The sequence below is a fragment of the Lipotes vexillifer genome, unplaced genomic scaffold, assembly GCF_000442215.2.
Source record: "Lipotes vexillifer unplaced genomic scaffold, Lipotes_vexillifer_v1.1 scaffold111, whole genome shotgun sequence".
Taxonomy (NCBI): domain Eukaryota; kingdom Metazoa; phylum Chordata; class Mammalia; order Artiodactyla; family Lipotidae; genus Lipotes; species Lipotes vexillifer.
Genome location: NW_006778270.1, coordinates 2,023,334 through 2,033,972, shown reverse-complemented (window position 1 = coordinate 2,033,972; position 10,639 = coordinate 2,023,334). Strand labels below are relative to the sequence as shown.

The 10,639-nt window shown below is 52.3% G+C and overlaps 1 protein-coding gene across 1 annotated transcript in view; it reads right to left on the bottom strand.

The window, feature by feature from the left end:
* PLXNA2 (plexin A2) overlaps positions 1-10,639 on the bottom strand; it is a 221,551-nt gene that overhangs the window by 79,555 nt on the left and 131,357 nt on the right. The window contains exon 5 of the mRNA XM_007451568.1: positions 1,550-1,650. Within this exon, the coding sequence (XP_007451630.1) occupies positions 1,550-1,650 (101 nt within the window). The remainder of the gene's footprint in view (positions 1-1,549; positions 1,651-10,639) is intronic.

The following is a 10,639-nucleotide window of genomic DNA, read 5'->3' as shown; positions in this document are numbered from 1 at the left end:
GGGAAAGAGCTCAGATGGCAGAGGAAATCTGAGACTATCTTCATGCGGTCCAGTCATTCTAGGATCCCCAGCTGACCTGGCCCAGGAGGATGACGGAGTGGTCTGGGGCCTCCGGGAGACTTGGACATTGAGGCTAGATTGGCAGGGAGAGCAGGGAGTGGGTAGTATGGCCGGATCTACCCACCACCGAACAGTGAGAGGGCAGGTAGCCCAGGACAAGGCATGAAGCTGGGAGTGGCTGTCAGATTCTGTGGAGAAAGAAATCCTCTTGAGGTGACAGAGCCTTCTGGCTGTCAGGCCAGCCTCACTGAAGGGATCTCAACTGTAGCCACCTTTGCCATTCTGGGGGCATAGTGGGAGCAGCGTCAGTTTCTTTACCACTGGTCTGACCTAAATGGCGACTCACTGTCCGGGTTCTGGTGAGGGCATTTCTGGAAAAACTTTTGGAGAAGGCCCTTTCCTCCAAATCTAAGCAGGGAACTCAGTATCTGTGGGCTCCAATCCAGTCCGGATTTTGCATCTGTGAGGTGCCCGCTTCCCTCCCTCCCTCCATAGCCCTCCCAACACCTGCTGCAGAGGCTGGAAGCCAAGAGCTATTGTGCAGGACACTGAACTCTGGCCCTCCGCCTCCGCCTCCACCCTAAACTCTGCACATTTTATGGGGATGCTTTGCCGGCTGGCACGGAGCCAAGGAGTTTCCAACTCCACTGGGGAACAGAATTCCTAGCCAGCTCCTGCCTTTGGAGTTTTCACCGTCTTCTCTCCCTCTGGGGCACTTCGAATCAGGAAGTTTAAGTGCGATTTTGCATTTCTATTGAGCTGGTATTCAATGGCAGGGGATGTATCTGAATAGGGATGTGAGGCCAGTTGGAGTGAGATACAGACTTCTTGGAATCCGGAATTAATGAGGCCAGAAGGGTCCTCCCAAGGCTTCTGCGTCCATAACAATTATTTTGACTTCTGTAGCTTATCCTGAGCTTCCTTATTGCCAAAGCATTTATTATTTCATTTAATCCTCACAGCTCACCTGCGAGGTAGGCATTACCCCTATTTAGTGATGGGGAAATGGAGGCCCACAGTTGTCAGTGGACCGTCCTGGGTCACACAGCAGCTAACTGGAGTCCAAGCTTCCCAACTCTAGTGCAAACTCCAGGAAGGAGGCACCTCGTTCAGGCTACACTGAGGAGCTTCTTGGGAAACCTACAGATTCTACAATTTCCCTTGTGAGCTCTTCCAACACCACTACCCTTCCCTGTAGAAAAGGTACAGACTTCAGAGCAGCTGGCCAGGGCAGGAGGGGGTGGGGGATCAGATTTTGGAGGTGAAATGAAAGACAGAGAGGCAGAGGCACTGCACTTAGAAAGAAGGCCCACCCATGGCCTCTTTTCCTCTTCCTGTTCTCAGCACTCCAACCACGATGAGAATTACTGCTCAGAAGAGGGAAATTCCTCTCTCCCTACAAACTGATGTCACATCCCTCATCAACACTCCCAGGAAAGTACCTGGTTTTCTGCATTCCAGGCTTTTTTCCACAATGTGCCAAACTTACATGTTGTGCAGGGCACACCAGCCACAGTGAGGGTCCCCCGAGCTCAGGCACTCCCCACAAGTCGTGTACTGTTCACAGGATTCCACAGGGACCCTGGTGATCTGGCCGAGAGGGAAAAGAGAGCAGGTTAGATCGGGGAGTGACGCCTCGCAGAGGTGTGTTCAGACTCAACTACACCTAACCACACTTGCACTGTCACCACCCCTAAGAGGTGACAGTGGGTGTGTGTGTGTGAATCGGTGGCTTCAGTGTTCTCATCTGTTTTCCCCACACGAGGCAGCTACAGCTGACAGGCCCCAGGCTTCTTGCCTTTGCTGGAGGTGGAAGCAAATCCTCCAGTTTCTCTTTGCCTGCACTAAAGTCCTCCAGAGAGCTGGGCCTGCTCCTGGCAAAGGCTGAAAATGGTTAACTCTGTTGAAAGGCTATTGAGTGCCACCAACTCGTCTCTGAAGAGCTTTCAGCTGGGCTTGGGCTGAGACATCCTGCCTGCACAGGAAACATCTAAAAAGGGAGAGAAGGAGAAACTTTTCCTATCAAATAATATTCATCTAATGGCATGGTCTTTTTACATCCAACCAAACATACCACCTGGATCCAATTATCCCATTCTCTGATGCCTGCATTCAGTTTCTCTAGTAAATCTCCCATCCTTTGAAAAGTCTGGCTAAATGGGAACAGAGATGAGCTGCCTGTCTTGCTGGGGAAAGTGGGAATGTACAGATGAAGCCCCTGCCCCCCAGAGGATGTGGCCTCCTCCTGGCTTCCAGGTGGGGCCCTGCGGTGACACGAGCCGGGCCTCTTTGGTCATTACTCACCCTTACCTGCTTAGCGGATGTGACATTAAGGCCAGGCAAAGGGTCAGAAGATTGAAGTCGTGCATTTGGTATGTCCTATAGGTATCTGTTGCTGGCTGAGGCTGGAGGCTGCTGGGCTGGGAATGGAATCTCATTTGTTAGGGCAGAGAGGTCCCCCACCTACTGGATGTGCGAACGCAAGTGGAAACACAACCTGCGGTCCAGCGGCACAGTGGTCTGCCTCTAGCAGGGGGACAAAGAATCTGAGGGAGATGCCTTCACAGCATGCTCCTGAGAGGCTTGGGATGGAGTCTAACACTGCTCACCCGGCAACTGTTTATCAGATGTCACTATGAGAGGCTCCGGTGCTGTGTGATAGAGAAACAGCAGCGAACAGGACACAGATCCTGCCCCCCCGGAAGAGCACGCAGCCCAGTAGGAGTTGATAATTACAAACCGAGACGGCTCTACACTGTGCTCAACATCCATTGCAGGCAATAGGCATGTGCCCTGGGGGCCTTGGCAGCTTAAAGGAGGGCCGTCCAGCACAACCTGTCTGGAGGAAGGGACCAGCCAAGTAAGGGTGAAACAGGGTAACAGTGGGGCCAATGCAGATGCCTGGAAGGGCATTCCTAGCTGAGAGATTATCACGAACAAAAGTAATCATGGGGCTTCCCTGGTGGCGCAGTGGTTGAGGGTCTGCCTGCTGATGCAGGGGACACGGGTTCGTGCCCCGGTCCGGGAAGATCCCACATGCCGCGGAGCGGCTAGGCCTGTGAGCCATGGCCGCTAAGCCTGCGCGTCTGGAGCCTGTGCTCCGCAACGGGAGAGGCCACAACAGGGAGAGACCCGCGTACCGCAAAAAAAAAAAAAAAAAAAAAAAAAAAAAAAATGTAATCATGGCTAAGTTCAGCCTAACTCAAGTGTGGAGTGTATACTGGATGGGCGGGCTGAGAGATGAGGCTGGTGGCATGGAACCAGGGGCCAGACAACGAAAGGTCTTGGGTACCAGCCCCAGGAACCTTCCTTCTCTCTGTTGGGTGCCTCCCACACCCGCTCATTCTCCCCACATCATAAACACTTAACATTCTGATTTACAAAGCTTTTCTCTGAGTGACGTGATCAGCGTTAAGCATCCCTAACTTACCTTTCATAATAAAAATACAAAATGCAGAAAGCATAAATATAAAATCTTGCAATTCAGTGAAAAAATTGATATTCTAAATGGAGGTTGGGGGAGCAGCTGATTTGAAATAGTTCATGCGGAATAGGTCCGAGGGTTGAATTGACTCTATGTCCAATATGACCTGACAGGGTGATGTCATAGCTAAAGGGGCTAATTCGATCATGGGCTGCATTAATGGACATGGTGTCAGGATGGAGATGACCTGAGTTCCCAGCTCAGGTCTTTGCAACCTGCTCTAAGAGGAGGGTTGCTCAACCAGAGAAACTTTCCAGAGGGTGGTCACGATGGGGTGGGACCCAGGTGTGGCATCCGAGGTACAGCTGATAGACCTGTATGTTTATTTAGGTCAAAGAAGTTGAATGTCAGGGTAGCCGTGGAAGCTATCTGCCACTGTTTGAAGGGCGGCAGTGTGGCTGCAATAAGACTCATGGGTGAAAAGTTCCAGGAAAACTCGACAGAAGAAAGTCAAGGTTGTCCACCAGTGCAACAGACCTGGATTCCAGCAGGGACTCCCTTCCGTGGGACGTGTAAGCAGAGTCAAGGTGACATGTGTCTGGGAGGCTGTGGAAGGTATTTCTGCCCCCAGAGGAAGGCTGCCCTAGTCCTTCTAACTCTGACATATAGGATTCTATTTCCCACAGTTTGCCTAACTCCTTCCTGAGACTGTTCCTTTCTGTCCTGAATGACTTGGACAGTTCAAAGATCCAGCCACGCCACTAGCCACTGATAGCACCCCACTTTAAGGAGCAACCATTGACCCCTGACTCAAGTCCTGTGATTACTACCAGAAGCACCTTTCCGGCAGGTGCCTGCCAGACGCTCTCCCAGCATGCCTCTCCCGGGCCTGGGACTCTCGGCCCTTCAGGATATCTGTGACCCTAGCCACCTGGGGGGCTTCCGCCAGCCCCCTCCAACCCGCCCTCGGAGGCCTGAGAGCCGCAGCCCAGTGCCCGGCCTCCCTTTCCTGGGTTTCGGGCTCCGTGTGAGTGATGTCTGCATCTGGCTGGAAATTAAAACAACTGTCTGCATTGCATTCGGCCCGTCTGTCAAAACACAGCCCAGCTCTCAGCAGCTGGGGAAGGGGGCCCTGAATGGGAGCAGTGTCTCCAGCAACAAAGCCCACTTTCACGCCAAGTGCCACAGAGATAGTGAGAAGCCTGTTCTTCTCCAAACGTGAAACCAACAGCACAACTATTTTTCCTGTTTCCTGGGCCCTCCTGGTGGGAAATTTTGTTTAAAATACACTGAGTTGAAGAGCAAAGTGAAACAGGAAACTTATAAGGGGGGTGGTTCCTAAAATTTGAATTATTCTCTTCTCAAAGACCTAAGAGCCATATGCAAACCAGAGGAAAGGAATGTCACAGGGACTGGAGGGAGGCCCTCAAAGTCAGGTGTTTCCATGGGTGCTCTGTCTTTCCTATAATCATGTGTTTCTGTATTCATTCATCAACCCATATTCATAGATCATGTCCTACAGAAAGGCCAGTGCTGGGCACTTTAGGGGAATAAAATCAACAGCAGCATTAAAACACAGCCATCACCTTCAAGTTGCAAACAGACTAGCAATAAAAACAAGAAAAGTGATGTGTGTTCTAAGAGAGGTACTGAAAGAGGGCTGAGGCAATTCAGAGCAAAGAAAATACTGCTTCTAGGTCTATACCGTCCAGTGTATGGGCCCGTGTGGACACCAGCATCTGGAATGGGGTTAGTTCGAATTCTAGTCCTTAGAGATGTGCTCTAAGGACACTGGATGTTGATGGTTGAGCACGGAAAACAAGAATGTAAAATAGCACAGTAATAATTTTTTATTGACACAGGTTGAAAAGATAAAAATTTAGTAAATATTGAGTTAAATAAGATCTACTATTAATTTCCACTGTCTCTTCTTACTTTTTAAAATATGGCTGCTGGAAAAGTTAAAATTACATGCGTAGTTGTGTGGATGGCACTTTGTTATCATGGGAGAGCACTGCTCTAGATGGGAGTCCCAAGAAGGCTTTGTAAGGGATGTGGCCTGGGTCTGGGTCTTCAAGGGTGAATAATATTTATACAGATGAAAAGCGTCCCAGGTGGAAAAAACCACATAAGCAAACATAGGAAAGCAGAGTTTCCTCAGAAAACGTTGCATGAGAATGAAGAGTGATGGGTATAAATCTGGAAAGGCAGTTTTCGGTTAACTTGGGAAGGACGGAGAAGGCCACAGAGCTGGAATACGTGACATCTGTAAGTTCTCCGGCCTGTCACTCCTTGGCCAAAAGAATGTCCTCCATGAAGAGGTGGCCCGAGTTCTCAAACCAACATGCTTGGCATTACCTGTGAGCTTAAGGGGCATAAAAATCCAGAGTCCACTGGGTTAGAACTTCTGGAATGGGGCGGGGCCTGAGAAATGGTTCCAACAAGCTCTCCAGGTGATTCTTCTTTTTTTTTTTTTAAAGAAGATGTTGGGGGTAGGAGTTTATTAATTAATTTATTTTTGCTGTGTTGGGTCTTCGTTTCTGTGTGAGGTCTTTCTCTAGTTGTGGCAAGCGGGGGCCACTCTTCATCACGGTGTGCGGGCCTCTCACTATCGCAGCCTCTCTTGTTGCGGAGCACAGGCTCAGTAGTTGTGGCTCACGGGCCCAGTTGCTCTGCGGCATGTGGGATCCTCCCAGACCAGGGCTCGAACCCATGTCCCCTGCATTAGCGGGCAGATTCTCAACCACTGCGCCACCGGGGAAGCCCCTCTCCAGGTGACTCTTATGAGAACCACTGGTAAATGTGACCTCATGTCTTGATTCTTATGAGAACCACTGGTAAATGTGACCTCATGTCTTGGGAAATCTTTTTAAGTGTCAGGCCCTGGGGCCATGAAGAAATAGAATCAAACTCTGCCTAGGGACTACGAAAGGAACTAGTGGATGGAAGGAACTAGACTGACTCAGGGGGAGGAGAGATGGAGGTTAGCCTAGGGACTGCTTTATAGCCAGGGAGAAATTGGTTTTAATATCTCTGAGTCTATGGAGGCCCTGAAAGACCAAGTTCAAACTTCTGGGGTCAGGGGCCACTTCACCCTGCACCAGGCGAAGGCGGGCACTTGCTCTAGGACCTGGTGGGTGGGGGAGGATGGGGAGGGGATGGGCATTGTCCTGGGAAGCTGGAGAAGGCAAGGGAGCTTCTCCTGGAGAGTGTCCACCATGTCAGGCGGCTTTGTCAGGGCTGACTCAGAGTTTAATGGGACACTCAGTGACACTTTAATTAGTGTTTGTTTATTATGATTGCACTTTAATTACGCCTGAGGCTCCCCACCCGCTCTGCTCCGAGTGCTGGGAGCTGAGGGGGGCTGCGTCGGCAGAGGAGTGTGGTGGTGAGGCGCCTCCGATGGAGGACGCCCTGCTCCCGTCTGCCTCCACCACCTTCTCCGCAGGACCAGGGGGCCGCTCCTCACTGGATCCCCCCCGCACACTTGGTATTCTTCTGCTCTTGATCTTATGTCTTGTAATTACACCTCTAATGAATATAACTGTCATTACTGAAGAAACACTCTTCATGAAAGGTGACTCGTACTGTGTTCTTGTCTCCTCTGACTCAGGGGCCCCTCATCTCCAGTGCCTCCCTTGGCCTCAGTCTGTGGGGTTGACGTACGTGGGAAAGGGCTCAGCAGGGGTTCAGAGTTCGGAGTGGTTCTCTCCCCCACCCAACTCCCTCCCTTTTAAGCACACTGGTCAGCCACAGGGTGCAGCGCCCCGCACAGCAAGGGATGTGATATCAGATTATCATCGGCTGTGGGGATGAATCACCAAGGGAACTGCTGGAACCATCCTCCTTCCTGAAGATGTTAAAGGACAGGGCACACCCATAGGGCTTGGACTACCCAGGGTGAGGCCCAGAAGGCCTCTGTGGCCCTGGTAGTTACTATCAGCCTGGAGAGTTACTACCATCAGGTGCAAACCCATCACTCTTCAGAGAAGAGTTCCCCAGTGGTGGACCAAGGGACAGGAGCCCTTTGGTGTGTAAATCTGGGGAAAGAGAATCAAGGTTGTATCTCTGCCACCCTGTGTGGACTCCTAGAAGGAGCCACCTTGGTTCCGAGAATCTGGGGGCAACTATCGGAGAAGCAGCTGAGTTGAAAGCAGAACAACACAGAGGATTCTGACCATGGGCTGTGCCTGGGTGCCATGAGGTCCTTCAGTATTTACAGAGCATTTATGTTGTGTTAAGCTCTCCATTAGGCGTCGGGTGACATTCTCTGTCCCCCTGGGGCCCATGGTTTGGCTGAGGACAAAGGAAACAGGATCATCTTAATACGGTAGAATAGATGCCACAACAGAGGTATAATCAAGGGACAGTCGTGGCTCAAAGGCCAGAGCTTGGAGGTTCTCCTCAGGGAGCTTTGGCATGGGCACTCTGTTCTAGAGGCTGAAGGATTCCTTTGCAGTCATGCAAGAGAGTGAGGGAGAGAGGGAAGGAATAAGGAAAAGCTGTTCCCCAGGCTGGTAGGGCCCCTTGGGGACAGAGCATTTAATCCCCTGCTTCTCTGGAATCTGCTCCCCCCTGCCAGATGGTACACCTGTCCCCACATGTGTCCCCTGCCTCCTCACACAAGGAAAGAAACAGTGGCCTTCTCAGTGGCTAAGAGCCAGGTGGCAGGGGGTGGGAAGTGACACAGCCTGGGTGGAAGCATGCAGTTGGCCTGAGCTACAGCCTCCTGGTCCCCAGGGCCCAGAGCATAGTGCACGGCAGCTGAAACGCAACTGGCTCCCCACACCTCTCTCCTTTCTTTTGTATCTTCTCTTGGTGGTCCCTCCCTGCCAGCCCAGCCTCTTTCTCCCCTTGGAGTTTGTAGGGCCTGACACCCAGTTTCTCCTCTTTTTCCCAAACCAGATCTGTTTTCAAGAAGCAATCTGATGCTCATTTGCATTCACAGCTGAGGGCAGACTGACGGAAAGCCCCACCAGGGCTGGTGTGCGGGATGAGCTCTGCGGCACAATCACAACAGATGCCGATGCCCAGAGAGGGTTTTAGCACTTTCTGAGTGCTTTCACACCCCTTATCTCATTTGATCTGCACAGCTCCCTGGGGAGGAAGGGAAGTTAGGGACCCATTTGTTCCACCAGGAAACAGAGGCACCCAAAGGGCTGGCTTAACCCTGGGCTCTGTCTCACAGTGAGTGGAGGTGGCCAGCTGCAGCGCGTCCTCCGTGGCCCGTGGTGGTGACATGTCATAAGGGATCTTTCTGAGGAAAGCAGGGACAGGGGGTTCAGGGGTTAGTTCCAGGAGATGGAGCTGGGGCCAGAGCAGGATTCAGGAGGCGGGAAGCAACCAGAGGGCAGGTGAGGCTTTGGTTTCTCTGACTCCACTGCTCCTAGGAGCTGGCCAGCGCCCAGCAGTTGTTACCTGTTCCCATGGGTGGTGGGAGGAGTCTCTCTCTCTCTCTTTTTTTTTTTTTGCGGTACTCGGGCCTCTCACTGTTGTGGCCTCTCCCGTTGCGGAGCACAGGCTCCGGACGCGCAGGCTCAGAGGCCATGGCTCACGGGCCCAGCCGCTCTGCGGCATGTGGGATCTTCCCGGACCGGGGCACGAACCCGTGTCCCCTGCATCGGCAGGCGGACTCTCAACCACCGCGCCACCAGGGAAGCACTGGGAGGAGTCTCTCTTCACTGCTTACCCCGAATCTTGTCAGCCCCGTGGCGAACAGGTACAACCAGCACTGGGAGGTCTGAGAGCTTAGGGTTCTGCCTTCCCTGTACACGCGATGGTGCCAGGGTTCACAGTCCACCCAGGGAGAGAAACATGGGCAGATGGTCAGGGAGGCCAGGCCAAGGCCCCAGCCCTGGTCAGTTTCTCTCAGGCACCCAAGCCAAAGTGGACCCTCGGGGAACAGGCTAGGCTCCCCTGGCTCTAGATGTGCCTCACACTATGGCCCCTTTGAGTCAGTAGGACTCCACAGAATAATAACTGCATCCTGTCTCCTATCCTTTACAGGCAAAGAGCTGACTGTCTACTGGATGCCTGAAACAGCATCTTAATCTAATTCTCCCCCGCTGGGTGTGCTTGGGGGCAGAAGTGAGATCGCCTCCTTGGATCTGCTCCCCAGGGATAGGGGGAGAAGCGAGGGGGACTGAGGCCTCCTGCCTAGCACCACCTTCCTCTGAGCCGGGAAGTTGACTGAGCTTGTTCAAGGGAATGAAGCAGCAGGAACTATAATGATAGTGGCCGTTTATCCTGCACCTACTGCACGCCAGGCACTTTCCCTGTGTCACCTCACCTAATCCTTACATCAGCCTTGCAGGTGAGGGATTAGGCCCACATCACTTATTAGAAAACTGAGTCTTGGGTTAAACTGCCCAAGTTGAATGCCTTGTAGGTGGCGGAAGCAGAACTGGAGTCCAGGTTCATCCGACTCCCAGCCTGAGGTGGTGCGGTGGAGGCATAGGCAGCAGTAAGGAAAGGCCCCTCTCCTGGGGCTACCCCCAAGGGCGGGCTGTCAGGGTCCCCTTGCTTTCTCCTGGACGTCAGGGCCCAGCCGCTGTAATTACGCTCTCTTCCTGACCACTGCCTGCCTGTTGCTCACTTTTTGGATGCCCTGCTAGATTTTTTTAAAACCTGCCAGGACCATAACAGTAATGGACATGACTCTGAATGGGTTCCACAATCTCCATCCTGAGCCTGCTCGGAATGTCAGGGCCCTCAGTCGGCACAGAGCGGGGGCAGTGGAGGTGGCAGGGGCCTCCTGTCCTGGTCTTGCTGTTCGCTGTGAGGCCTTGGGCAAGCTGATTAACCTCTTCAAGCCTCCCTTCTTTATTTTTAAAATGGAGATAGCAATTCCCATCTCACCTGTCCTACCTGGTCATCAGGGACCAGGGCACCTCTGAGCTCCTATTTTCAGCTTCAGTTTTCCCTACGAATCAACTTCCCAGTAATTAATGTGAAGGACTCAGTATTGTTTGTTCCCAGGGTTAGGTCCAGTTCTTTAAAAATCAATAGTGATGTGTGAGATCACCTTAACTCTTCAGAAAGTAAACACCGACCCAGCCCGCTACCCCTCCTGGGGGCTCTGAAAGTCACATGATCAATATCATTTAGAAGAAGGAGACACCAACACCGCAGCCCCCCACACAACCCCCCCACCCC